The 27655-nt window shown below is 39.7% G+C and overlaps 1 protein-coding gene across 1 annotated transcript; it reads left to right on the top strand.

The window, feature by feature from the left end:
• Positions 1–19403: 19403 nt before the first annotated feature.
• LOC133746453 (serine/threonine-protein kinase SAPK2-like) lies at positions 19404–27002 on the top strand. Its single transcript, XM_062174634.1, has 11 exons — positions 19404–19794; positions 20262–20326; positions 21731–22066; positions 22163–22237; positions 24644–24745; positions 24961–25014; positions 25125–25217; positions 25289–25381; positions 25483–25587; positions 25677–25775; positions 25906–27002. The coding sequence occupies exons 3-11, from the start codon at positions 21947–21949 to the stop codon at positions 26137–26139; spliced, it is 975 nt and encodes a 324-aa protein (XP_062030618.1). The 5' UTR covers positions 19404–19794; positions 20262–20326; positions 21731–21946; the 3' UTR covers positions 26140–27002.
• Positions 27003–27655: the final 653 nt, after the last annotated feature.

The following is a 27655-nucleotide window of genomic DNA, read 5'->3' as shown; positions in this document are numbered from 1 at the left end:
CGTGGTGCTCCTCTCGTTGCCTCGTCAAAAACCTTGCCGAGTAACAAAAACCCAGTGGGACAAAAATAATCTCGGTTGAATGAGAAAAAGAGTACAACACACCCTTCACATTTTGAGACCATACATCCAGACATCTCCCCCTGATGTCTGCATCTCCCCCTGAGACTACGGTCATGGAGTTCAGATAACTTCCGTAGACAATGCTAGGAACATGTTTCTCAAAAGTGGAATTTAGGCAATGACTTAGGGAGCAAGTCTGCCACACTGTCCTCAGATCGAACCTAGTTCACTTTGATCTTGAGGAGAGTCTATTGTTGCTGATTATACTTGAAGTTGTCTCTTTTGATGTAGCCTTGCTTCATTTGCTCAAAGCAAGCAGAATTATCCTCATAAATACTCGTAGGCTCATCTTGTGGTAGACTTCAAACCACAATTGCTTCGAACTAGCGTAATTATGGATCTAATCCATATACATCCATGAACCTCTTCGTGAAGAGTTATAATCTCTGCATGGTTCGAAGATATAGCGACAAGGGTCTGTTCTGTAGACCTCCAAGATATCACAGTCTTTACCCATGGTGAACACTTCACCATTTTTTGGAATGACATTTGTGTGGGTCAAAGAGATACCTAGCATCAGTAAAACCTTCCAAAACACCAATGTTGTTTTGGGATGGGGGTAAAGGACATAGGCCAATATTGGTGGCGTTCCTAGTGTGTGATGGGTTCGAATCCATCATCTCTCTGTAGGGATAGAACAAGCCCATATCAATTATACACCTCAAGTATCGAAAGATATGTTATACACCAATCCAATGGCGTCGCGTTGGCACGGAGTTGTGTCTAGCTAACAAGTTCATGACAAATGAGATGTCCGGTCTTGTGCATTGAGCTAAGTACAATAATGCGCCTATTGTACTCAAGCAGCGCACCTTTGCCTCTAGCACATCTTCGTCATCATCCTTCGGACGAAGAGGATCATTTTCAGGATCAAGACTACGGACGATCATGGAGGTGCTTGAAGGCTTGACCTTATCAAAATGCCTAAGCATCTATCAACACGATCCTCAAGTTCCAAACCGAGACATAATCGTGTTCTCCCAAGATCCTTCATGTCAAACTTGGATTTCATGTGTTCAGCGGTTTCCCTTAACTCTTTAAGGGCTTACAATGAAGATCATGTCCAACATGAACCGCGATAGAATCCGGAACTTGTTTTAGAAAAGTGCGGGCATATCCCTTCCCAATCAGTAGTCACTTTAGTGAACGTTTCAACTTCATTGTAAACGCGCTCCGCAGTCTAGAGCCACTTGACTTGGGTAAATGAAGTTCACTATGAACCTTCATGTATATTCCGTATTTAGATCCCCATAGAGATACGTAGTGACCACATTTGCAAGTTGCATGTTAAGTTATTCGAAAACTACCAAACTAACAAGGTAGTGGAGTGCAATGACATCCATTACGAGAGAATATGTCTCATCGTAGTCGATTCCAGGGCGTTTTGTGAGAAACCTTGCGCCATAAGGTGAGATTACTATCTTTTTTTCTCATCACGCTTTCTAACAAAGACCCATTAGTCAACAGGTTTTATGTTAGGATGTGTTGGCATCACTGGCTCGAAAACCTTCCTCTTCGTTAGAGAATCCAACTTAACCTGGATCACATATTTCCATTTAGGTCAAATCTCTCTACGTTGACATTCATTCATTGATTTGGTGCTTAAATGCAACTTACGCGCAATAAGGGCACGGTCATCGAAGAAGTGGAAAATATTTGAACCTGAAATTATCGTACCACGGGGATTGAAAAGCTAACTACAATCCTTGGTTATGCCGATCACTAAGTCACCAACAATTTAACAAACAAAACCTAAAAATAGCACCAAGCTATTTACATGCCCGGCTCGGAACAACCAAGCCTAAAATGGGTCAAGAGAACCACAAGTGAATGCGGAAACCCACAACCAAATGGTATGGACAATGAAAGTGGTTTGTGAAATTTGATTTTTGATTTTGAAAAATAAATTGACAATTGAAAATTAAAGTAGCTAATAAAACTTGAGATAATAGAAACTAATCAAGAAATGGAAATTAGGTCACTAGGGTATCCTCCTAGCCAAATTCAATGCACAAATATATTCCGACAATGGTCATTCTGTCACGCCCCTGATTTTTAATACAATTAAAAATCGATATATAACCCCATAATTATACATGAGTGAACGTTCAGCCATCAATACCAAATACCTGGAAAACTTTTTCCCTTTATACAATATACATGTTGATGCCCTGAACCCACTATGTCAATATTGACCCGCCCACAGGGTCATATATTACATAAGCTTACGAATTAAATTGTCAACAACAAGATAAAACGTAAAAGCTCCTCAGAGTTTACTACACAACGGAAGTCATAAAAATGGAAAGGCCAACCAAATATGCTTCCTACCCGTTCTGTTGCCAACAAGCCACCTCAGCTTCAGCCACGATCACCCTGACCTGCAAGGTTAACCCCTACACCGTTTGAATAGTGCACCGGGTTGTCACACAACAAAGCCGGTAAGCTTTTGCAAGCCCGTATGAGTAACTCAAAACAACTCACGCAAAATCACGGGATAAAAGCCCGCACAAGTCACGAGATAAATTCACTCAAATCACGTTTAAATCAATAAACACATCACGGGATAAACCCACACAAATCACGAGATAAACTCACTCAAATCACGTTTAAATCAATAAACAAATCACGGGATAAACCCACACAAATCACGAGATAAACTCACTCAAATCACGTTTAAATCAATAAACAAATCACGGGATAAACCCACACAAATCACGAGATAAACTCACACAAATCACGTTTAAATCAATAAACAAATCACGGGATAAACCCACACAAATCACGAGATAAACTCACTCAAATCACGTTTAAATCAATAACCAAATCACGGGATAGACCCGCACAAATCACGAGATAAACTCACACAAATCACGTTTAAATCAATAAACAAATCACGGGATAAACCCACACAAATCACGAGATAAACTCACTCAAATCACGTTTAAATCAATAAACAAATCACGGGATAAACCCACACAAATCACGAGATAAACTCACTCAAATCACGTTTAAATCAATAAACAAATCACGGGATAGACCCGCACAAATCACGTTTAAATCAATAAACAAATCACGTTTCAATCAAGAAACAAATCACGTTTCAATCAAGAAACAATGCACGGCGGACAGACTAGATCTCTGTTGAAATTGTAATCACTCGTCCTACCAAGGACGTGATTACCTATTTCCTGCCTTGGTCACCATCTGCGACTTGTCACCATCTGTGACATATGATTTCAGATCCCGTCTGATCATGAAATCAAACATCAAGGTCGCCATCTGCAACCTGTCACCATCTGTGACATATGATCTTTAGACCCCGTATGGTCTCAAAGTCAAACGTTAAGTAAGTCACACCTGACCTAAAACGTTACTAACATCTAATCTCGGCTTTCCTTATCCCTGCTCACCATCTGTGACCCTTGGTACAAAGACCAATACATTTAAATGAGTCACGCTTGACTCAAAAATGTAACATCAAACTCAATACATTTTAACAATAGAAAACATCTTTTTCCACAATATTGTTTCCATGAAAAGTCACATTCAACAATAATATAAGCATCATCATGCATATTATTCATCAAATACCATCCACAAGAATATATATATTTCACGTAAATATATATATACGTAGTCATTCGCTCAGGAATGCCTACTAATACCAACTATAGTTTGCAGTTAATTAAATAACTAACAAAACGATAAAGTAAGCCCGTTAGTAAATGAACAATGTGAGATTACTCACCTCGAAACTCCCGCTGCATCTTCAATACTGAACAAGGCAGCCACACCAAAAAAACAACCGTCCAAGAATACCTCGTCAAGCACCTAATCACATACGGTTTCAACTTAGCAACAATCCACAAACGATTTAAGTCTGAAACCCCTGTTTTGAACTAAAATCCCCAAAGTGACGCCAATCGAGGCGAAACCACATCCGAGACCACCCAATGTCTCCGGAATACTTCTACGATCGATATGCCAAAACCACAAGTCGATCGGAAGCTCGAATCCTCACGGATCGAAACATCGAACGGTCCGAAACCGTAAAAATCACAACATGCTCATACGATCTCCAAAAATTACAAACAATATATCGAAATGCTCATATCGATGAGTAGATCGAACTCAGGAACAGAAACTATCCCTGAGGTGGCCGAAAACCGCCGGAAAACACCACCACAGTGGCGGCACCGCCGCCAAACCAAACTCGGAATTTGACAAAACTTCCAACACCAAAGTTCTTCATCTCAACTCCAATTTCAACTTTCATAACTACAACAAAGTCCAAATATAAACCAATCGGTCGAATTTTACCTTAGAAGCCAACGGATCCGATGAACCCTAGTTTTGAATTCGCTCCAATTCGATCTCCACAGATGAAATCGATGTAACCCACCTTGGGGGAAATGATCTACGTCCCTTGGAGTGCAAAATCTCTTTTGGAAACACGGCCAAAGGTGGCCGGAGCTGAGAGAACGAAGATCGGCGACTGGAGGCGATTCCGACCTCTCCTCGGACTTTTCTCGACGTCGTAGCACGAGCTACAGCTCAACCCACCTTCGATTGCTTCCACAGACGTGTAGAGGGCAGCAAGGCGAACACAACCCACCTTGGATCGAGTCCTACGGTGGCCGGAGGAGCGAGAACGACGCCGGCCAAGTGGCTGGTGCGACTCGGGCTCGGGAAGAGCTGGGTTTCCGTTTTTGGAAATCTGGCCTTCTTTGCAATTTCCGGAAAATTTCGTCCTTTTATACCAAAATGGAAAGTTTTTCCGAAGCCCATAACTTCTTCATACGAACTCCGATTCTCGCGTTCCGCATGTCCACGAACTCGTATCGACGCGCTCTACAACTTTCGTGAAGGAAGTTTTCGGAGAATCTCAACGTATCAAAAGTCAACCTTAGCAATCCCCCCTAAAGTCATACTTTTCGAATAAAAATTCATCCGAACCACTTCCGCTCCATCCACGAGCCACGAAACCATCCAATAACCACTAATTAGATTCCGGAAAATCCTCGGAAAATAAATACGAATTTCCGGGGCATCACACATTCAATTCATAGTGGCATCAAGAACCGTACCCAAGGCTTTTCAAGGCTCATGGGTCATTAGATTCCTTAAAGGGTATTCCTACTCCGGATCAAGGGTCGTAGAAACTCAATTGGGACAATCTAGAGCTTTGTTAGGGCCTCTAGTTGCACCAAAAGGCGAAGAGTCCTAGAATCAAAGTTCCCAAGCTAGCCAATACGGCAATCGAAATTGATATTGTAACTAATCATGTTCTAAACAAGTGTTCTAGCTATAAATTAGAGAGGTGATTAGGTCCCCTAATTTGTTCTAGACATGCTCATCTACACATTCAAGAGTTAATCAAACTCCTAATCATGCATCTAAGCCAAAAAAATATAGATTAGAACATATGCCAAACACGAAATTGAAAACCATTTAATCAAAATATATTTATTACATTAAATCCATGCTAGGGCTCAAACCCTAGTTTCCTAAATAGACTACTCACAACCCATCAACAAATCAACAACAATATACATCAATTAAAGAGGTAAAGGTGAAGAGAAGTGAGAAGTAACAAGAACAAGTCACAAATTGCTATGAAGCAATTATGACAAGCCTTGATTTATGGCTTCTCATTTTACCCAATCTCAAATCTTGGTGTAGATGAGACCCCTTGAAGCTTCTTGAAAAGTTGATGAAGATTTGGTTAGAAGAGAAATTGAAAATAACAATAGGTGTGGGTGGCTTCGGTGAAGGGTGAGTGAGAGAGAGTAATGGAGTGGGTTCTTGGTGAGGTCGATGAAATTAAAGAAGGAGGCTGTGCGGCGCTGTGGGTAAGGGTTCGAATGGGTTATCAGCTAATGGGGGTATATATATGGCTGAGAGAATATGAGTGGCCTAGAATGTGCATGTGCAGTGTGCATGAGGAAGAGAAGAAAAAAATCTAGTGAGAGGCTGCTGCCATGTGTAGCCGTGTAATTGGCCCAAAACAATTAAACAAACAATCAAGGGTTGATTGCTGCACGTCATGGTCATGGCTGAAGCACTTAGTTAATTAATCAAATTAATGATTAAGCCAATGTTTAATTGGTCATGGCTGAAGCACTTAGTTAATTAATCAAATTAATGATTAAGCCAATGTTTAATTAAGCCACTGATTAATCCATGAATTGTTTCTTCTTCTTTTTTCTTTTTCTTCCTCCGGTCTCAAAGCACATCGGGAGGCATCATCTTGAAATACCCGGAATCGGCTTCCTCGCTCATGTAGACTATGATTGACCGCAATCAACTATTTCGTCTTTTTGTCAGAAACTCCATATTGTTCAATTTTCCACCATTTTCTCTCGATTTCCACAATTCCACTTATTTACTACAAAATAAATAAAAATAGATTAATTACATATTAATTGACTTGAAGATTTCTAATTCTCGTGTTTTAGATACAATTACATGCATCGAAATGCGTGTAATTATTCATCAACGGAGCGTGGTTCGATATCATCTGACTCAACAAACTCATGCGCTATGAAATGCGCGAATACATCATCAATTATGATGGAGTTTCTATCCCACGTCTCATGTACACTAGTGTAATTTTCAAATAGCTCTATATTCTTAGGAATAGGTTCTGACGTTGAGGCGTCCCTCAACGATAACTTTAATCCAGAAGATTCTCATGAGACGGATTTTGAGTGTCGATGATCCAAGGATTGGGTTGTGCCAAAGTATCATTCGAATCTACGGGCCTCCCACGCATCCTAGCTGAGGCCATGGCCTGTAACGCCAGAGTGCCACTTTCTATTGCGTTGGTGTCATGCCTACTTCCATGTAGGGTGGCATTACGTCCTCTCGTAGGGACGTCCATCCTTGCAGGCATATTTTCAGCAGATATGTGTGATCTCGTCACTTTAGCGGGGATCGAGATGAGACATAGTGGGGACAGACCATGACAATTCCTGTCGTTCCTGCTGAACATCCGTGTTCTTATCTCCCCCTAACGACTGGAAGACTATCTCATCAAAGTGACAATCCGCAAATCTAGCGATAAAGAGATCGCCTGGCAAGGGCATTAAGTGGCGGACGATTGTTGGAGTCTCAAATCCAACTTAGTTGCCCATTCGTCTGTAAGGACCCATCATAGTGTGCTGTGGTGGCGCAATTGGCACACTCAAATATGCGTAAGTATGATACTGGTACATAGTCACTAGCTGTAACGTAGAGGTAGATTGAGTGGCGGTGGGTCGTAGACGAATTAGCATAGCTGCTTGCGATATTGTATCACCCAAGCAGATATAAGGAGATTGGTGCACATTACCAATGTCCGGACTACCATCGTAGTCGTTTCAGGGAGACCATTTGGGTGTGTACATGGGAATATGATGTCCAACATCAGTCCCATTGCAATAACCATCGAAAGTTTTCAATGTAAACTCTCTTGCATTGTCAAGTCCAATTGACTGAAGAAGATGATCCGGGGAGTGAGCCCGTTGTCATATGATATGTGCTAGGAGTGTAGTATAAGCAGCATTTATAGGTGGACAATGGCACGCCATGTGACCAGCGTGTTTGCTGTCAACCAACATCATGAAATATTTAAACGTCCGCAAGTTGGTTGAATCAATCCACGAAATCCCCATGGATTCTATGTAAGAACAGAATGAGTTTTTTCATATCCTTTGCATGGGACGGTCTCAGTCCTAATTTACCTAAGGAACGGACTTTGTAAAACGAGCGAGAGGCCTTAGAAGCAACCAATGAGGGTTTTGGTTGGGCCTGAGCGTCTGAAACGCTATTTGAAGCAAAGTTGGTGATTGCAGCATCACCTGAGGATCACCATGATGGACACCATCCATGGCGTCATGGCCATGGGAGATGCCAACCATGGCATCATTAGAAGGGATTACGACGACCCTAGGCCCGCAGTGGACGGCGGCGATGCCAGAGACAGAGGTGGCGGCGGCGGCGGTCGCACTTAGTCCAGGAATCAACTTTTGGTTATTGTTTCGTTTCGCTCGAAAGAATGGATGTCTGTGTGAAGTCTTTAGTAGATGGATCATCATATCATGACTAGGATGACCTATCCTGTCGTGACAAAGCCAATATATGTCTAAATCCAAGAGATCTTATCTCATAACTTTATTGGATTTAATAGCTCGAATAGTGACATAGAGTCCACTAAGGAGACACATAAACTTCTCTATGATGCGCTTTTGTTCGCAATCATTAGAGGTATTGCAAATGAGCTCATTTTCGTTCTCTACATGCATTTCTGCATGGAATCCATTTGCTCGAATGGCTCAATAGAGTTTGATTTTCCCTAGGAGCTTAGAGAGTTTCTGTGACAATAATCAATGTGCCATTTGGCAAGCGGAATTTGGGTTATTCCATGTCCTTGAACTAATCCTGATGGTCCAGCCATTGTAGTCACAAAGTAATATGTTCAGAATCAAAATGGAGTCATAATGAAAAGAACTCGAAATTTTATTCATAAGCCAACGGAATACATCATTGTTTCTTAACCATTAAGCGAATCTAATCCAAATGCTAGCTAATGCAAAACAACGGTAGTCGTTTAACTTCTTTCGGTAAGTCCAAAATAAATATGATTAGATGAGTAGAGAGATGTCGATGGAGCAAAGGTCGCTTAAGTACCACTTATCTCAAAACCTTCCTAGACATCATACTCATTTTGGATGAGCCTGTGTGAAGAAAAACTAAACCAATGGCATTTACTACAAAATATATGGCAATTGCCTATTACATCTCTTGGAAAAATAAAGACTTAAAACAGAATTGGCGATCTATTAATCCCAACCAGGTTTGAAGTAGGACTGGGCATATAGGACAGGAAATCCGGTTACCGACCCGACCCGCCCGCATTTTCGGGTGCAGTAACCGCACCGCATCTAAAACTGTGCCGTTTTGAGCACACACCGAACCGCACCGCTTCACTTCGGGTCGAAATCGGGTCCAGGTGTCGAACCGACCGGATTAAAACCGACCGACCCGAATTTATTTAATTATATTTTTTATTTAATTTTAATACTTGTCAATTTCTGATTGGCCCTAAAGCAAGCTTACCTAGGCTTGGCTGCACTCGATCTGGTAGAAACCCTAAGAGACTAACCTCTCTTCTTTGCCGCATTCGATCCATTTTGCATTTTCTCTCCTAGTCTCTCCTCTCACTCTCTCCTTCGACTAAACGGCGCCGACGCCGAGGCATATTCTCTGAGGCTCTCAATCTCTCACGACTCAGGTGAGCATCTCCTCTCACTTAGCATCTTCTCTTCTCCACTGGCATATCAGTATATAGTTGTTGTTCTTCATTTTTTCACAAGGGTAATTGAATCAAGACATTTATAACTGCTTGGTTTGCTGGCGGATTTTGTTGATTTTGGTTTTGATTGGTGTTTTGTTGAAGTAAATTGGTGTTTTGCAAAATGGGTACCGAGTGTTTGACTAATTTCTGGAAATTGAAACTATGGGACTTTGAATCTGTTTTATGTGGACTGTTTTGAATATGTTTGTAAAGCTTTAGGCTTTAAGCTTTTGAATATGATCACTAAAATATCTTAATCTGTTTTGGGACTTTTGTGGCTAGATGGAGGGGCTGCTGTTAGTGACTCGGAGGAATGAAAGCTGAAAGGGTGAAGTAGATGGCGGGGCTGCTGTTGTTTGGACCTGCTGCAGCAGTGCAGCTTGCTTGCTCCAAATTCCACCACATCTTCTTGTGTTTACAATTTGGTGCAGACCGACACCGCACCGATAAAACGGTGAAACCGGAAATCCGGTTGAAACAATTATAAATCGGTTGCGGTTTGGATTTTGGGCTTACCACATTATCCGGTGTGGTTGCGGTTTTAGGCCCAAACCGGCCCGAACCGCACCGAGCCCAGGCCTAGTTTGAAGTCTTCAACCCTTCACTCTAGATCATCTTCTTGATCTTCTTGTTCCACATAGTGAGCTTTTCTTGCTTCACAATATGCTTTGTAGGCGGTGACAATTTCTTCACGAGCTCTTCGGTTGACCTCTTCGGTTGCCTCCCTCTCTCTTTCCACGTTGACCTCTTCGGTTCTGTGTTCGCCTATTTTGGAGGTTACCTTCCCAAGTAGAGCGATTGTATAGACCAAAACGTCCAGAATTATCCCTAAATTTAGGGTTTCGCTCTAGGCGCCCTCCTTTAGGGACGCGACTATAATTGGACTCCGGAATATTCTCTATTCCCACGGGGCTCGAATTATAGTTCTTCACAAGGATGTTGTCATGTTTTTCAGCGACATTCATAGCTCCAATCAATGTTCTAAAAAACGGCCTAGGCGGCCGCCTAGGCGATAGGTGGTAAGGAACCGATCAGATTTTGGCCTAGGCGTTGCTCTTAGACGCTGGGCTACTAGGCGGGGACTAGGTGGGCTAGGCGGTGCCGCTTGGGCGGTGCTAGGCGGGGACTAGGCGGTGGTAGGTGGGGACTAGGCGGCCCTAAACCCTAATTTATTCTATATTTTGACTATTTTTATATTTATAATTAATTTTTAGACTTTAATATTTTTATTTATATTATTATAGGTCATAAAAATAATTTAAAAATTAAAAAAATATAAAGTGTCTAGTCCCCGGGTCACCGCCCGACTAGCGCTTAGCGTTTTTTAGAACCTTGGCTCCAATGAGCTCATGAAACCTTGTGATTCATCCTATAGTAACATCGATTTGATAGTTCTTAGCAACCATCAATGCGGAGACGGATAAGGTAGAGAGAGTTCTCTCAATCAACATCGCATCTGTGATATCTTTTCCACATAATTCTATTAAGGATTTAATGCGAAGTGCTTCCGAGTTGTAGTCAATAACTGACTTGCAATCACAGAAGTGGAGGCTATGCCATCTCACTTCTAGTTCAGGAAGGAGGGAGTCACGGACGTTGCCAAATCTTTCTTCGAGTGAGACCCACAGCCTTCTGGGGTCTTCTTCGTTCATATACTCGTACTGAAGCGAATCATCCATATGACGAGTCATTAGGATGATGACTTTCGCCTTATTTGCCTCCAAGGTTGCTCTATTTGCTTCCAAAGCTTGAGCTTGCTCAACAGTTAGCATGTGTCCTGGCTAGGCTCGAGAATCGTATATAGGATTCCATCGGCCTTGAGATGCTGGCAGACATCACGAACCCACTTATGATATCCAAAGCCAGTTGTTCCCAATGGAGCGAAGTCCAGTTTGTTCAGGTTACTCATCTTGAAAGAGAACAAGAAAAAAGGTTAGTTTTGGAGTGAAAAAAATTACCACGAAAACATATAAAATTTCTGAGTGTAGTCGCTCCCAAGAAATTTAGAATTTCTGAGAATAGTCGCTTTCAAGAAATCCGATTCCAAGAGGTATTGGATTAGATCGAAACAATGATGTGTTTGTGGTCGCTTCCAAGAAATCCGATTCCAAGAGGTATTGGAAATCGTCGTCAGAATTTGGTCGTCTGATGTGGCCCAAGCTTGGCAGTGTTTGGCTAGTGGGCTGCCCTTTTTTTTTTTTTTTTTTTTTTTTTTTTTCTGCTTAGGCCTAAGCCTACTGAGGATTGGATCTGCTGGGCCTTGACTTCTTCTTCTGGCAGTGGGCCGTGGCACTTCCTTTTTTTTTTCTTTCTTCTGGTCCGCTCCTACTTTTTTTTTCTTTCTGGCGGACCGTGAACCGCGGGCCTTTTCTTCTCTTTTTCTCCTTCTTCTGCTAGCACGTGGGCCTAGCGGGGCCTCTCCGAAACTCTGGGCTGCCCCCTTTTTTTTTTTTTCCTTTTCTTTTCTGCCAACTTGGCCACGTCCTCTTTTCTTTTTTCTTTCTGGGCCACTGCCTCTTTTTTCTTTGCGCTGTGTTGCCCTTTATTTTCTTTTTTTTGGGAGACAAAGGTGGGGGTCGGTGGTTGTTAGGGTTTGAAGGCTACGATTTTAGGGTTTCAGGGTTAGTGCTTCGTGCTGATAACGTGTTTTAGAAAAATTGAAATTGGGAGAGAATTGAGTCGTGCTTTCATTGATAATAAGGGCATCTTTATACAGAGGATTACAAGCATAGAGATAGAGTTGTACATGGAAACATAATCGTACAATGATTGGATATCTACGAATATCTCCGAGAATATCTTTAACATAAACCCTATTACAACTAGAGCAAGTAACTTAGAGTTTTGGCCAAACACATATTCTGGATTTACTTGAACAAAAAGTGGCTAAAAAGTAAAATAATTGAATATGTTGTAGGCTAAAACCCTATCCACGAGGCCCTTAGGGTTAAAATTGTCTAAGTCTAGAAAGTACTTAGGCCGTCATGTCTTTAGGTCGGACCGACCCAAGCCTGCCCAGTTTATAGCATAGAGATAGAGTTGTACATGGAAACATAATCGTACAATGATTGGATATCTACGAATATCTCCGAGAATATCTCTAACATAAACCCTATTACAACTAGAGCAAGTAACTTAGAGTTTTGGCCAAACACATATTCTGGATTTACTTGAACAAAAAGTGGCTAAAAAGTAAAATAATTGAATATGTTGTAGGCTAAAACCCTATCCACGAGGCCCTTAGGGTTAAAATTGTCTAAGTCTAGAAAGTACTTAGGCCGTCATGTCTTTACACACACACACACACACAGTCCGTCTCCGCTACGGACGTCCGTACCTTTTTTTCGGTACGGATTTCCAGTTTTTTTCCACTTTTCGATCACACATTCACATCTTAACCGTTCAGTTTTGAGGTCCTAATGTATATATCATCTCTGCAAAATTTCAGCCAAATTGATGATCGTTAAGGTATTCAATACTGCAATTTACAACAATGTACACGAACGGTTTCAGTTCGACAGATTCGGTTCGTTCGTGTAAATTGCAGTTGTGTATGCCTTAACGATCATCAAGTTGGCTGAAAATTAGTAGAAGTGATCTATACATTAGGACCTAAAAACTGAACGGTTAAGATGTGAATGTGTGATCGAAAAGTGGGAAAAAACTGGAAATCCGTTCCTATGCTTAGGAACGGAGGTCCGTTCCTGAGCAAAGTTATATATATATATATATACACCCAACCCAAGCCTGCTCATTTGATAGGAGAGGGAGGATTTAGAGAGGACCTCCTTAAACTTGAAAAGTGAGGTTGTTTTTATTTTTAGCTTGTAGTTTAAAAATCTAAACCATTCATCTTGTAGTTACATACACACATATGAATCCTACAAGAAATTAGACAAATTGCTAAACGTTTAAGCATTTGATTAGCACAATATTCATTTTAATTTTATCTCACGGACCACATTTTTTACACAATTTTGAATGACAAAATGATTATGGATTTAGTTGATTTTTTGTAGACACAATTCTTGTATAGGAATCTAAAGGATCAACGGTTCAAATCATTAAATTAGGTCACATACTAGTATGAAAGAGTGAAAATCCTCAAATTCTTAAAGTTAGGAGGTCCTAGAGAGCTTATATATATATATAGGGCCCTTCCACTAAGGGATCCTTTTTTTTTTTTTTTGTCATTTTAAGGGATACCATGTGGGATCCACTTTTAACTTGCATTTCGGCATCTTGATCGTTCATTTTTTAGGTCCTAATGTATAGATCACTTCTACAAATTTCATCCAAATTGATGATCGTTAAGGTATTAAATTAGATTAAATCAATGGACGAACTGAATCTGTCGAACCTAAACCGTTCATGTTTATAATTGTTAATTCGCAGTTTTGAATGCCTTAATGATTATCAATTTGGCTGAAAATTTACAGAGGTGATCTACTCATATAGACCTAAAAATTGAACAGTTGAGATGTGAATATATGATCGAAAAGTGAGTTTAATAAGCGATCCCTTAAAATGTAAAAAAAAAAAGATCCCTCACTAGAAGGGTCCTGCACACACACACACACACACTGGCGAACTGAGCTAGGGCCAAGAGGGGGCTTATGCGCCCATTGAATTTGTGTCTACAATGTACTTAATTGATGATAAGAAAGCTAGCAGACAATATAATAACATACTAGACTGCAAACACATCTTATGGGTGTGGATAATTACGTGGGAAGTTATTCCACAGAATGTGGAGAAAATTGCTGCACATATTTTGTTTTTGATTTTTGATTTTTTTTGTAAAATTTCTTTTGTTTTTCTTTTATTTGTGAATTGACCATTTTGTCTTTCTCAAATATTTCAGTTCAAATGTTTTTTAATGTTTGAGAGATATTTTAATAATTTTTTTCTGTTTTGGCTGACAAACTCTCTTATTTTAATAATAGTATAGATATGTCCCCACTTAACCCAATACTTTGTTGAGCAGACTTTTCTTCACATTCCGTATTAATAATATCTTCTTTTTATATATCTCCATTCTCTCACAAGGAGAAACCCTAACCAAAACTCGGTTTTTTCAGTTTTCCATCTCGTTGCTCGTCCGGCGGCTCCCACCCGTGGCAAGCCTCTGGCTTCGTCGCTGTGTGGAGAGTGCGGACGGATGGGACTGTCTTGAGATTATGGCTCCGGTGGTCTGAGCAGTTGCTGCCGCTCCGGCAGGTTTGTTGAGGCAGCGGGGTCTGATTTAGAGCCTTCGATGCGCGGCGGTGGGATGTACAAAGGTGGAGCCTACGCGGTTGTTGGTCGTGGCAACGAGGTGGTGACGTTGATGGTCGTAGCGGCATGGTGCAGGCGGCGTGGTCGGGCGTTGATGATCGTGGCGGTGTTGGTGCAGGCGACGTGGGCGTGGCATTGATGATCGTGGCGGTGTTGATGATCGTGGCGGCGTGGTGCAGGTGGCGTGATGGTCGTGGCGGCGGCCTAGACCAAAGGCTGGGAGGCCTGTTGTACGTGCTGCAAGAACGTGGAGGAGGAAAGATTTGGGCCGGGTGCTGATCCATCCGCTGGGCTTGGTTTGTGGCTTTTGGGCTGCCTTTTGGGCTATTCTATTTAGTTAGTTTCTTGCTTTCTAATTAATTTCCTATTTTTTTAGGGCAACTATGAGTTTTTTTACCTTAGGCTTGCTTATTTACTATGTTATTTCATAGTGTATAGGCTTGCTTAAATAAGTGAGCATGGGTACCGTCAAATGATCGGACCTAATCTATGTATCGCTGTGGTTTACCACAAACTCTTTATCTACCCAGAGATAGTAAAGGGAGGATATGTAATGGTCTTTTCTGGCCTGAGTATTAATATATCAACATATAGATTAAATAAGCTTAAAACGTGTAGCAGCCAACGTGCTTTTTATGGGACAAAGTGCTATTAAAGAAAAAATTTAATATAAAAAAAAGAAACATAAAGGCAAATGACCTCATCTAACAAAAAAAAAAAAGCCAATATATGACCAACATAACCGATACGTGATTAAACAAGGCTCCTATGTCCCAAATTCTCAAAACCAAATTAAAATTGTGGGCAGCCACGAAAGTCCAAGAGTCCAAAAGAGAAAATTCCAACCCGAAGCAAAACTTTGATTTACCCAACGGAGACGAACTGATGAAGCACTAGAAGATAAAAGCCCTTTTGACAACAAACAAATTCTTTTCTCTGTATTTCTACTTCTCTTTAGTTTGACCAACAAGTACAACACATGTTAGATTTTCTTCTTCTTTCTATTTTTACAAAAATTTCTTTTTTTAATCGTTTGGATATAAAGTTGTAGAATGCTAAGTTTGATTATTGTTATATGGTTTAATTTTTTTTTCAATGGGAATTGATATCATTAAGATCAATAGCCGACCGACAAACTGCTAATGGCTAAAGTCTAACGGTACTGACAACAAGATAACCAACAAGAAAATCCGGAAACCCTATTCGTTACAAAACAAACTCATTAGAAGTCGATGATAAGCTTGATAAAATTAGTGAACTTACAAACAAAGAAACTCCGTGTCGTCTAGGGTAAAATCATTGACTAGCATCCCCATTGGCCAGGCGCGCAATTGCGGTACCAATAGAAAGCCACTTCCTAGCAAACAAATAGGAGCACCTCCTTATTCATAAGCTGCTTGAAAAAAAGCCAATGTTATTCCAGATAATTACCAACTCCCGTAGCAGTCTTGATCTAACAACGATTGGTCATGGACCATCTACCAGCCCAAATGCCCAAGAAGGTCCACCTCTTAGGCCAGACCCACTCTGATCATTAAGTGATAAATGAGGGTGGCAAGACACCCTCCCTACTAGCCCACAACACAGGGCCCAATAACCCAAATTTGAGTCCAGGCCCAAGCCCAAACCTGAGCTAAGTGAGCAGAAGCCCTAGTTTGCTTCTGCCAGTCCATCACAGCAGCAGCCAAATTTTTCGGTGGTCGGTCTCTCCAGCACTGCATCATTGTCAATCCGGTTCCGCTGCCTCCCTTTTAAGATCCAAGCCAGCAACAAAACCCCAGCTGGAATCAGGGAAAGAAAACCTGATCTCCTTCACTTAATACCTGTTGGTAGGGCTGGGCACGGTCCCAGACCAGCACCATATTTACAGGGACCGGGACCAAGCGCGAAGTTTTCCGGTCAGTCTCAAATCAAGTTTTCCGGAGGTCGGGACCGGAGAGAGCCCGGACCGAAGTTTCCGGGCCTGGTTTCTCGAGTTTTCGGGCCTTTTGCACCATCATGAGATTTGGTTTATGCTTTGGTTTTACTTTTCACGAATTGAAGATCAACACAAGAATGACAAGATATTGAAGAAAATAGAAGATCAACACAAGATATTGAAGAAAATTGCAATCGAAATCGAAATATACAAGCCTTCAAGGCTACTGATCAAAATCCAAAATCCCTAAAAAAAAAAAAGCAAAAATCTCATGTCCACCAATTAACACCTAAATCGGTAAATCCCCTTTACATAGATGGGGAAAACATGATAAATTTCTTGAAGACATGAAGTAATTGACCCCTCTCACCCCTGATTCTCTTGGCCCTCTCCCCAACATGGCATGGATCTGGAAACTGAAACTTCCCGATCTGCAACTCTGTTTACATCAACACATGAACCAAAATTTGAGATATGGAGGAATAAAAATGAAAATCTTGGGTATCTAAGATGACGAAAATCATAGCTAGAAGAAGAAAGAAAAGGTATGAACAGAGAATAAGAGAGGAGATGAGAGAAGAAGAAGAAGATGAAGAACAAGAAGAAGAGGAGGAGAAAAGAAAAGAGGAGAAGAAGTGTACGGCACTGAAAAGAGGAGGAGAGAGAGTAGAGTAAATAGGTTTAGTATTATATAGTTAATAGATAAAGTCAGAAAACGGGCCTTCGGGATTTTTTTATTTTTGATTTCTTAGGACCAGGCCCGGACCGTTTTATATTGCTTTCGGGCTGGGCCTTGCAAAACTGTGAAATTTTTTTAAAAAGCCGGGACCGTTTGGGCCAGTTCTGGGCCGATTTTTTTTGGTTTTCGGGCTAAATATGCCCAGCCCTACCTGCTGGAATTCAAACAAAGTCTTGTGAATAGGACAAGAGATCGGAGCCGCGCCAGACCCAATCCCAGACCAGATCGGATTATGCCTCGTCTGCAACCAGGATCCAACCAAAATCACAGCTGTGCCTCGATTCTTTTAAGAGAAGAAGAAAGCCAGACTTCTGGCGTCGCTAGACTGGACGGGGGTGGCGCCGCTGCTACTGGAACTCGAAACCCAAGGTTTCGTCGAGAGAGAGGTCGAGGTCCTTTTTTTTACCTTTGTTGTATGGTTTAATAGTTTAATTAATTGGATTAGAATATATTGGCTTTTAGCTAGCAATCTCGATACAAGATGATGATTTATTTGAATTTGTTTATCGATCAATTTTATCGTTTTTTGTTTATTTGGTTCTGTAATTTTTTTTTTTTGCTAAGTACTTATTCAAATTGTTATGATATTGAATAATTACAGGTTGTGCTAAACAACGAATTGTCTCTAATTTTATTGTTTAAATTTTTTACAAGTTATGTAATAATTCCAAACCGTTCTTCATAGCCAGAAACTCTATATGAAGAGGAGAACTGACGAAATTCATTATGTGTGAGAAAGCAGTAAGAAACTGCCCTTGAGAGTTACGAAGCACACCACCTGTACCTCCAAATTGGACATTGGACAAAAAAGCACCGTTGACATTTAATTTTAGTACATGATCTTCAGGGACCTGCCATCGTTTACTACTCTTCTGGCTAGCAGAAGCAAGACTATTGCTAGGCTTATTAGCCTGCAAATATTCCTCGTACCAAGCCATAGACAAGGAGATCAAACTTGATCCAGATTTAGAATGCCCTCTCCAAAGTTTGTCATGCGAAGCTATAATTAGTAAAGACTTAATTAAATTTTTATAGTTAGCTTATGAAAGTCAAGGATCAGTTTTTTTTCTTTTTTGACGAATTCGAAATAGATAGAACTGAAATTAAGATCAAGACTATGTACAAGGGATATAAGTACACGTAACCTACGACGAAAGTTAGGATAAAAGTAGATACCTACTAATTAAGTAGGGGGAGCCATTCTAATGAGGACCCCTAAAATGAGAACTAGTTGAAGACTGAAATTAAATTTTTAGTCACCATAGGGGTATGAGTGAAATTCTTTGATCATCTTTAATAAAGTAAGAAAAAAGAAAAAAGAAAAAAAAAACTAATTGAAGACTTTTTTGTTAAATTCACTTTTCGATCACATTTCCGCAAATCAACCGTTAGATGTTTAGATATTTATGTGTAGATCATTTATGCCATTTTTCAACCAAATTAAAAATCGTTAATACATTCATAATCGTGATTTATCAGTTATGAACATGAACGGTTCATGTTTGACAAATTTGGTTCGTCCATTTATTTGATCTAGTTTGGTACCTGAACGATTAACAATTTGGAAAAAAAATTCAGAAGTGATCTACCATGCATATATAAACATCTAATAGTTGATTTGCCGTAATATAATTGAAAAATGGGTCTTATAAACCATTGATTAGAAAGTCCTCAACTAGTCCTCATTTTAGTTGTAACGTCACGTATCCCAATTTACCCGTTGACTAGTCATTTGGACAGTAAACGACAATTATTTTCACCTTTTACGTTGTTTCGATACTTTTAGTGGCCCTAAAAGTTGACTTTTTGTTCGAATCAGAATTTGAGAAAATTTTCTTCATGAAAGTTGTAGAGGACTTTAAACTGAGTGCGTGCATATGTGGTACGTAAAAATCGGAGTTTGTATGCGAAAGTTATAAGCGAAATACCAAAGTTACTGTAGATGGTAATTTGGTATAAATTTGAATTTGTTTACTGTAGGCCGGTAAATTTCTTTTTCTTTTCTCTCTCCTTCCCCCGTGCTCTCTCTCTCTTCTGCAACTCTCTCTCTCTCTCTCTCTTCTGCAACTCTCTCTCTCTCCTCCTCCAGGCCACCTGAAGGCGTGCAACCGGCGTTGTTGGCTTCGTCTCCTCCTCCTCTCGACGCCTACGGTGGTATCTCACGAAAACTTGGCCGAAAAACGACGAACCACGTCGTGGAAGTTACTGTAGCAATGGGTCAACGCCGAGTTCTCCCATTTACGGCCACGAAAGGTGACCAAACCAGGTTCTTTGGAAGCGCCTTGAACCGTACTTCACGCTCTCCAAACTTCTTCCAGCGATTTGAAGCGTGGAGGAAGAAAGCATAATTGGAAAATTTCACTGTACAATCGGGTTGCTTGATTGTTCGACCACTTCGAGGTATTTTCTGACCTTGTCTCAGTTGAAAAAGTTGTTAGGCTTATTGAGTAGGTGTTGCTGCCAAAATTTGGTGGCCATCGAAGGTGGTGGCCTGCGGCGCTTGGGGCCCACGTGCCGCCACTGTGGGTGGCGCGTAAAGCAGGTTTCTGGCTTCAATTTTTAGCTAGTTAAATCCTATATTTGTTGTAGAGGTTGAATATGTGATTTTAGTGAATTTTGGAGAAGTTTGACATTGATTGTAAATTTCCGAAGTTTGGAGTTTCGGATGTCGATTTGTGGGAATCCGACCTTCGGATTTCCCTTGTTTCCGCTATGGAAGACTTTAATCGACGGATTGATATTAGTGGTGAAGTTTGGCTTGAATCCAGAAAGAAATGGAGATATTGGTTTATGAGGGGTTTTCGGGTTTCGTTTTAGAATCGTATTTATTTGTCGAATTGTTGTTTACGGAAGATAATTGTGTACAGGACGAGGTACCGACCCATCGTTTGACGAGGATCCTTACGCTTGGGTACCACGTTAGCTGTATACTGTGAGTGGACCTTTGATTTTAATGATGCATGCAAAGTATTTTCCGAATTATTGATTTACTCATTTATCTTTTCAATTATCGAGCATATATTTTGATCTCGGATTATAAATTGATTTCTGAAATGAATTGGTTTCGGATTTATTTTTGTTTTATTGATTGGTGTTCCATCATGACTTTTGGATATGAATTTGTTATGCTCGGATTTGAATTTATGATTTATGTTGATTTTTCGACGAATTATTATCTGAGGTGATTTCTGGAATTGCATATTATATTTTCATTCGCCGATTTTGAGTTTTCTGAAAGGTGTTCGAAAATGGGATTTTCGAGGGAATTATACTCATCTATTATTTCTCGCTTATTTGTTGTTGGTTTTGAGAATATATTTTTGGCGTGTGGGACACGTCGATGATATATTTGGTTTACTGTGAGAATTTGGGGAAGCTTTATGGATTTACTGGTTTGCGAATATTTTTCTTATGTCATACTTTGGGTGATTATTTGTCATGCTAGCATTGGCGCTAGTTACTGCTTTTGTGACAGTAATACTGAAGCCCAGTATCCTAATCGCCAGACATAGTGGCGTAAGGGTATATACAGGAGTCTGAGAGTATTTTAGTCTGGGAGGCTATCACCCGAGCTTGGGAGGCTCACTCGTATGACTATCATCTTCCCTTGCTTATTATATTATTTTTGGATTGCTTGCAACAATTAAGTGGATTGCTTGCAACAATTGTAAACAGATTTCATTAGAAGATCTCCCATTAAGTGGATTGCTTGCAACAATTGTAAACAGATACTTATAAACCAATTCGAAGAAGTGAAAGACTTTTTTTAAAACCCAGCCTAAAATTGATCTCGTTAAAACTTAGACAAAAACGAATCTTGTCCGACATGAAAATAATCACAACTTCAAGTATCGAATTCAAACAAAATAAAGAAAAAGTCAGCATCCAATACGAACGACGTTGCAGCAACTTCAAGTATCGTTAATATTAAAGCTGAAGGGTCATGGTCCCCACAGCATCCACTAGCATTTCCGACGTCGATCAGCACAAGCATCGCAAGTATCACCAACTCTCTCACCTAGCAGTCAAGATCATTGCTAATAATAGCATCAAACCAGCTAGGATATTTTCTACTTTTGGTCCTACTTATATAATATTAAACGAGGTAGGATATATTTCTTTTCTATATTTGGTACTACTACTCATAGCTTAGATATTTTCCTTTTCTATTTTTGGTGGGTACGACGGGGCTAAAAGCGGGACATGCTGGAATAATCTCCATAATATTTGTCGCATGCATCAGAGTTGGTCAATGATTCAATTTTCTGTGGCTCTTAATCGTTTTGAGTATACACAGTAAGATGAGTTTCTGGCTTTCTGCACATTTACTCTGCAGTCAAATTACGGTGTGGCCCTCTGTCTCAGATCCAAAACCTGCCCACAAATTAACCTTCTTCCACTTGTCCTAATTTCATAAACCTCTCAAAGGGTTAGACAATTCATGCAAGTTGGTGTTTCATTATTCTCAACAACCAAAAAAAAAGTTGAGGATCCTGAGGGATAGAGTTGATCAGTGAGTTGTACGTTGTTGTGCTTTGGAATTTAGAGATCTATGGAGAGGTATGAGATTGTGAAAGATATTGGGTCTGGGACTTCTGGGGTAGCAAGGTTGGTAAGAGATATATGTACCGGAGAACACTTTGCCGTTAAGTTCATCGAGAGAGGCAACAAGGTCTGCTTCTTCATCTTCTTCATCCCAATCTTAATTTTCTTTTCTTTTTCTGTTTAGAATTTTTCAGGGTATTAACCCATTTCTGTGGTGTTGCAGATCAATGAAAATGTACAAGAAGAAATCATGAACCACAGATCCTTGAAGCATCCCAATATTGTTCAATTCAAAGAGGTTAGCAATTAGTAATGAATTAGGTGAATATATCCACAGATTCTATATGTTCGTCCCCTCCAATCACGACAATGACTTATTATGAATTAAATTTTTTTTTTTGAAAAGAAAAATAAAAAATAGAAAAGTATGAATTTGCCTTTGTTACACTTTTTTTTTTGCTTTAACATATACTGATGGCATGTTCTCTATCAATTTTGTATAACCATTGCATAGGTTTCTATTTGTGTTTCTTGGGTCTGATCAATACTTTCGATCAAGTCATCACTACTAAAAAGGTCACTGCTCAATATTGGAGGCTATTGGCTCTGTAAGCTGGACAGTGGTTCTTTCAAATCAAATCCGAGACGAGCTCTCTTGAACCCAAACCACCAATGATATGGGTAGCACGCAAAGACGATCCACAACAAGTATATAGAATCAAGAGTAGCTCCAATAACCCTACCAACCCGGTGATGGATGTTCTAAAAGAGTACAACACGAACATACCCCTATACAACACGAACATACCCCTAAAGTAGAATCGTAAACTCTAGCAGACTGAACTGTAATGCAAACTCTAGGGGAGAGAGTTTTGATTTTTCGTTTAGAGACTCTATATAACTTTTTTCTACAGACAATAAAATTGAATTAGATAACTATTTTTGAGATAAAGAGTTCATAAATTAATATAACCCTAGTTCATGGCCAAATAATAGTACAAAGAAGACTACTCCATTTAGATAATGTTAGCTCAGAGTATTCTATGCTAACAAAATCAACTTGCCCTGTAGGCAATTTATTCTAACTAAGTCTAAACGCCGAGCATGCCATTGTGGTACAATAAAGGCAGATACTTCTACAAAAGTTTCTAGAGAAGTTTTTACTAGATAGACATTATTCTAACTAGAACAAAAATTAGGTAGTACGTGACAACCTCCTTCCCCTTTGAGGGGGTGGAGCTGCCCACATTAGATGGTAGCCTGAGATCCGCCAGTTTCCTTCCGTCAGCCAAGTTGAGGATGTAGCCAACCTTACTGCCATCTCGTCCACGGCGTCCATCCTGCTTGTTCACAAAAAACTAGGGTGTTCGAAAGCTAGGGTTTTTCTCTCTCAACTCTCTCTGTCTTCGCTCTTAGCGGCTAGGGTCGACTACTTTATTGAATTAGATAACTATTAATACATTATTAAAAAAGAAAAGAACAATATGTTTTTTTGTGAATAGATGACAAGATTTTCATTCATAAGTTGGTAATATTATAAAAGAACTTGCTACGTAGTGGCCTGACCAAATTAGCCCTCCCAAAACAATATTACATAAACAAGATGTGTTTTCGAAAAGAGAAAATCCCTAGCTAGCTCTTCTCTTCCAATGGTCGCGTGAGAACTCCGCCACTAGCTAGCACTGTTCTGACGTCTAGGGAATCATGAATGGCTTACGCCGTCACCTTAGAGTACCGACGAGAACCACCCTCAAACTAATGAACTCGGATATGAGAAAACTGGTTAGTGTCTTTAAATGGTAGATTAGGGAGAGAGAAACCCCGATGTAAAAACTTTGAAGGCAGGGAGGCTAGAAAACTCTAGCCACTGCTGCCTCCATGAGAGAGATGTTGAGTGTAAAAAAATAAAAACATTATGTTAATTCTGAAAGAAAAGGAAAAATTGTATTTTAATGCACTTATAATAAGTAATGCAGTTATAATAAGTAGTGGGTAAATTTCTTGAAATAGATAGTGGGTAAATTTCTTGTCCAATAAGTCTTTATTTTGTGAGTAGAAGGTATTGATACAGATTTATAGACGAGTGGTTGTTGATAACTTGTTTGAGAGTATCATTAGCAATGCTAGCTATTTTTTAGTCAATTTTTAGCCAAAATAGCTAAACAGCTACTTTGGCTAGCCACTTTTAAATTACCTCCGCATCAATTCTCTCTGTTGTAACTAGTTTTGAATTTACATTATTTTTCGAATGAAGAAAAAATAGTTTAAATATATTTCTAAAAAAAAATAATAATAATAAAAATTAAATTGTTTCAATAATGTTTAAGTTCCTATTATTCACCAACTGTGGAAACCCAGCATGGTTGTAGAAACTAGCTTCCTTCTGCCACAGTGAAGTATTTTTTTTCATAAGAACTGGTGACAGAGACAAGCTTAACTTTAGCTAGCTTTGTTAATTAAGTGCATGTAAGGCCACCAAAGCTTAACCGTGGCAATGGTAGCGTGGCCATTGGCCAGTTTTCAATTTGTAGCTAGTACCAAAGCTTTGTGGCCATTATGCCAAAGCTTAAAGGTATTAATATTTTTCGATATGTTAATTTTTTTTTCAACATGTTATTTTGCCTCCTCCACTATCTGTTATGAAGTGGAAATAGTTATAATTTTATATGTTATGTTTAGAATTATTTGAGTCTCTTTCGTGTAGGTCCTCCTGACACCAACTCATCTAGCCATTGTGATGGAGTATGCTGCTGGAGGAGAACTCTATGAGAGAATATGCAAAGCCGGTAGATTTAGAGAGAATGAGGTAAAGTAATTTTGTAGGAAGGGGTTGAGTTGGGATATGAGATCTTTTAAGGTCATCAGAAAATGAAATACTTCAATTTTTTTGTATTTTCACATTTACTTTATTTTTTTTAATTTTTTTTTTCATTCTTTTGTATTTTCACATTTACTTTCAGTTGAAGTACTTTTTACTTTGCACTCAGTCATAACATAACTAATTACAATCATTTGCATCAGGCAAGGTTTTTCTTCCAGCAATTGATATCAGGAGTTGATTACTGCCATACAATGGTATGTAAAATTTGTCAAAGTTCAGATGAAGTGGTGTATATACCACCTTTTTGTTCTCCTATTATCTTTGATAGTATTATTTGTAGTAAGGAATAATTTATTTACCGCAGAAAGTATGTCATAGAGACCTTAAGCTTGAAAATGCACTCTTAGATGACAGCACAGCACCTCGGGTGAAAATATGCGATTTTGGATCCTCAGAGGTATTTTTTTTCAAATGCATTTAGCGATTGGTTAATGAGACATTGAATAATATTTTACTTTGTTTGTGAAGTCACTACTACTACATTCTTGGCAAAAATCTACTGCGGGAACACCGGCTTATATTGCACCTGAGGTCCTATCTGAAAAACAATATGATGGAGCGGTTAGTCCAAATTGTTATTGTGCCTTCTCATTATATTTCATCAGCACTATAATCTGCAACTGTGGGCGTTAAGCATCTTTTATAATCTTAAGACAGTACAGATTGCAGATGTTTGGTCTTGTGGAGTCTCCCTATATGTCATGATTGTTGGAGCATATCCCTTTGAAGATCCTAAAGACCCTATGAACTTTAGAAAAACAATTCTGGTGAGTGGCAAAATTAACAACCTTTAAAATCCTCCACCCTCTCCTCTCTCTCCCGAGTCAGAGTGATCATGTTATATTTGTCTTGACAGCGGACCCTTACTGTATACTACTCAATCCCTGATAATGTACGAGTTTCTGTGGAATGTAGAGACTTGCTCGCTAAGATATTTGTGGCAAACCCAGAAAAGGTAACAAAGCTTTCATTTTGGTGCTGAGCATTTACTTAGCTGCTTGATAAATTAAACACACGTTTGACGTTTGGTGGTGAAACTTGCTTGCTTAGCTTTCTCATTGCGATCTCTGCTCATCTCTTTGCAGAGAATTACAATTTCAGAAATTAAGAACCACTGTTGGTTCTTGAAGAATTTACCTATGGAAATGTGGGAAGGAGGAAGTTGGGAAAGCAATGATGTAAACCATCCATCCCAAAGCATTGAAGAAGTCCAGTCTATAATACAAGAGGCAAGAAAACCTTTAAAGGTCCCAACTGTCAGTAGGCATCTCCTTGGAAGCAGCATGGCTATTGATGATGCTGAATTAAACAAGTGGTGATTTTGTGTGCTCAAATGTGAGCAGTTAAAGTGTACATATGACACAAACCATGCATACTTATCCCTGTGAAATTGGTCTGATGCGTGGCTTGCTAGCTCTCACTGGCCATTTTGTTTTGCTGTATTGATAAGGTTTTGTTATTGTAAAAGTCAAGTTTTATCTTTTCCTTGAGGGATCCAAAGTTAAAGCCATTTCTCCGTGTTCATTGGCTGCGGCCTCTGACTGTTTTTGCGGTTGGTGATGGGAGGATCTTGGATCCATATCAGGTCGTTGGTCCTCAGATTGGGATGCCCGAAGGAGGTTTGATCTATGGGGCGGCATGGTCGTTGACTTCCAGAAATATTTGGATGCCAGATGATGATGGTGGAGGTTGGTCTGTTCCGGGCAGACTGGGTCGAGTGATTTGGTCCTCTAGTAGTGACGGCGACATTGATGCTGACTGCTGGGATACGTTTTGGCTTGCGTCGACTGGCTTTGATGACTGGAGTGGCGGATCTAAGCCGTTGGGCCTCTTGGGCTACTGAGTGGTGGTGGGCTTGGTTATTTTGGGCCTACATGATTGTTCGAGTGTTATTTGTTATTTTAGTTTTTGGTTTCCATCCTTTTATACAAAAGGATGACGAACCTATTTTTTTCTTTATTTGAGTGGGGAAGATCGACAAGAAACAGGTAGCCTCGTAGGTTGTTTATTGATTAGTTTTTTGTTTTTGCGCTTAATCAAAAAAGGTGAGTGTGCTAAGGCTTGTGTGCTCTATGTAACAACTTCTACTGACGGCCCTCTGGGCAAGTTATTATTGTACTGCTTGCTAAAATGCTTAATGAGATTGACTTTTTTAGATCAAAAAAAAAATAATTTATCTTTTCCTTTGATGAAACTATTTCTTGCTATTCAAATCTAAAACCATCAGCAGATAAGGTTGAGTGAATTGTTTATTGATCGTATCCTCTAAATTGTGCTATAGATACCATTCAAACGCAAGTAATGTTTTCATATACTGAGTTCAGGGTCAGCCCTACGTTTTAGGGTGTCCTGGGCAGAAATACTGATTTGCAACTCATTTTTACAAGCTTGGTACTATGAAGAACAAAGATGTAAATGAATGGTTAATTGTGTAATTTAAATGAATGGTGTTTTTAGTAATACACACCAAATTTGAAGAAAGGCCAATGTTATTATTATTTTTTAGAGAAATTGTCAAGTACTCCATTGCAGTTCAATGAAATTACACATAATTACCCGCTCATGCAGGGCTGTCAGATAGAGCCATTACCTAAGTAATTTAACCTTTTTAAAGAAACTAATAACCACATCCAGAAGCTACCCTACAGTCCCTACACTACCTACTAGAAAATTAAATCGCGTAGGCTTTGTGGGTAACCCTGGCGACATTCCTCAAACCTTTAGGACCTACAAACTTCCTCCCTAAGAAGGGAGAAGTCCTTACAAAATTAAATAACGAAAATAAAATATGCCAACTGGAGCCCAAACCCAATCCAAAAGAACCAAGCCTAGAAG

This window comes from Rosa rugosa, chromosome 4 (genome assembly GCF_958449725.1).
Source record: "Rosa rugosa chromosome 4, drRosRugo1.1, whole genome shotgun sequence".
In the NCBI taxonomy this organism is placed as follows: domain Eukaryota; kingdom Viridiplantae; phylum Streptophyta; class Magnoliopsida; order Rosales; family Rosaceae; genus Rosa; species Rosa rugosa.
The sequence above is the reverse complement of the archived record's forward strand: the minus strand, read 5'-3'. Positions and strand labels throughout refer to the sequence as shown.